The sequence below is a fragment of the Suricata suricatta genome, chromosome 2, assembly GCF_006229205.1.
Source record: "Suricata suricatta isolate VVHF042 chromosome 2, meerkat_22Aug2017_6uvM2_HiC, whole genome shotgun sequence".
Classification (NCBI taxonomy): Eukaryota; Metazoa; Chordata; class Mammalia; order Carnivora; family Herpestidae; genus Suricata; species Suricata suricatta.
This window is the reverse complement of record NC_043701.1, coordinates 11801690-11803043: the sequence shown is the minus strand read 5'-3', so window position 1 is coordinate 11803043 and position 1354 is coordinate 11801690. Positions and strand designations below refer to the sequence as shown.

The following is a 1354-nucleotide window of genomic DNA, read 5'->3' as shown; positions in this document are numbered from 1 at the left end:
GGAATTGTTTCTGCAGAGTAGAAGTGAGGACTTCTCAAGTGCAATTTTGATGACAGTCGAAGTTTCATGTTCTCACATTTCTAAGTGATCAACGTGTTATACCAGTTTGCATCATAAAGATTTAAAATACACAAATAAATCCCAAGCTGGACAAGCGGATGGACATTGTCCGGTGCACAGAAATCAGCAGCCTCAGAGGAGAGCCAGGGGAAGGGTGGTCCCAAGCCTTGCCAGCCCACAGCGGCCCATACTCACTGCCTGGGTTTCACCTCAGCCCCATGAGGAAAGGGGAGTGGTTTCACCCCTGAAAAGAAGCTGCAGAGATGGAGACATTGCAGAAACCGGCGAGAGCCCCGGCGCTGGGGGGCACCGGTGTGAAACTACCATGGGTTTCCGGCCCCTGGGCTGGGTCGTGCTTTGTCTCCTGGGAGCAGGTGAGTTTCCGGACACATGGACAACTTGACCGTAGCTTGCAGGTCTCAGCTCAAGTCCTTTTCAAGTCCTCAGCTATTTCTAGCTCTGTTTCCTTCCCTCCCAGGCCCCATGGAAGCCAAGGTGACCCAAACCCTGAGACACCTCATCACGGGGACCGGAAAGCAGTTGACAATGCATTGTTCTCAGGACATGGACCATGATGCTATGTACTGGTATCGACAAGACCCAGGGCTGGGTCTACAGCTGATCCACTATTCGAGAAATGAAAACATTTTAGAAAAGGGAGATGTCTCCGATGGGTACACTGTCTCTCGGAAGGACAAGAAGAGTTTCCCCCTGACCCTAAAGTCCACCGGCACCAACCAGACGTCTCTGTATCTGTGTGCCAGCAGTCTATCCACAGCGCTGCACAGCCGGCTGCTCTCCGCACAAAAAGGGGACCACAAGAGGAAGGAGGCTCCTTCCTGGGGGGCCCCACCCCAAGTAGGGGCCTTCCCTGACTCCCCAAGTCTGGGGACGCTGAGCAAGCACCTCTGAAACTCAGGTCGCAGCCCTTTCTCCATCAGGGCTTCATTGCTCCCCAAACCGAGCACTCCATTTTCACTGCAATCGCTCCGCAAACTTTTGTTCCACATTCCACGTCCTATTCCTGGATGTTGGCCACTCAGAGGAAGAGCACATTCTTGGTCGTCTATGAAATCTGCCATCTCCCATTTTCCTGATCTCAGCATCCACCCAAATGGCCAAGTCAGAAATGTAGGAGTCGTCCTCACCCTCTCCCGGATCCTATCTCTCCAGCCTGCATCCAGCACCACCCCCTGCAGATTTCTAGATGTTATACCCCTTGCAAATTCCACCAATGTTTCTAACTTCACCGATGACACTGTGGCCCAGTAAATGTCTCTCGCCTGGATTCCTC

The 1354-nt window shown here is 52.7% G+C and overlaps 1 gene segment (V, D, J or C); it reads left to right on the top strand.

Moving 5' to 3' along the window:
• The first annotated feature begins 353 nt into the window (after window positions 1-353).
• LOC115274333 lies at window positions 354-972 on the top strand. The segment is given in 2 exon segments: window positions 354-434; window positions 539-972. Coding segments are annotated over 2 exon segments (483 nt in total).
• Window positions 973-1354: the final 382 nt, after the last annotated feature.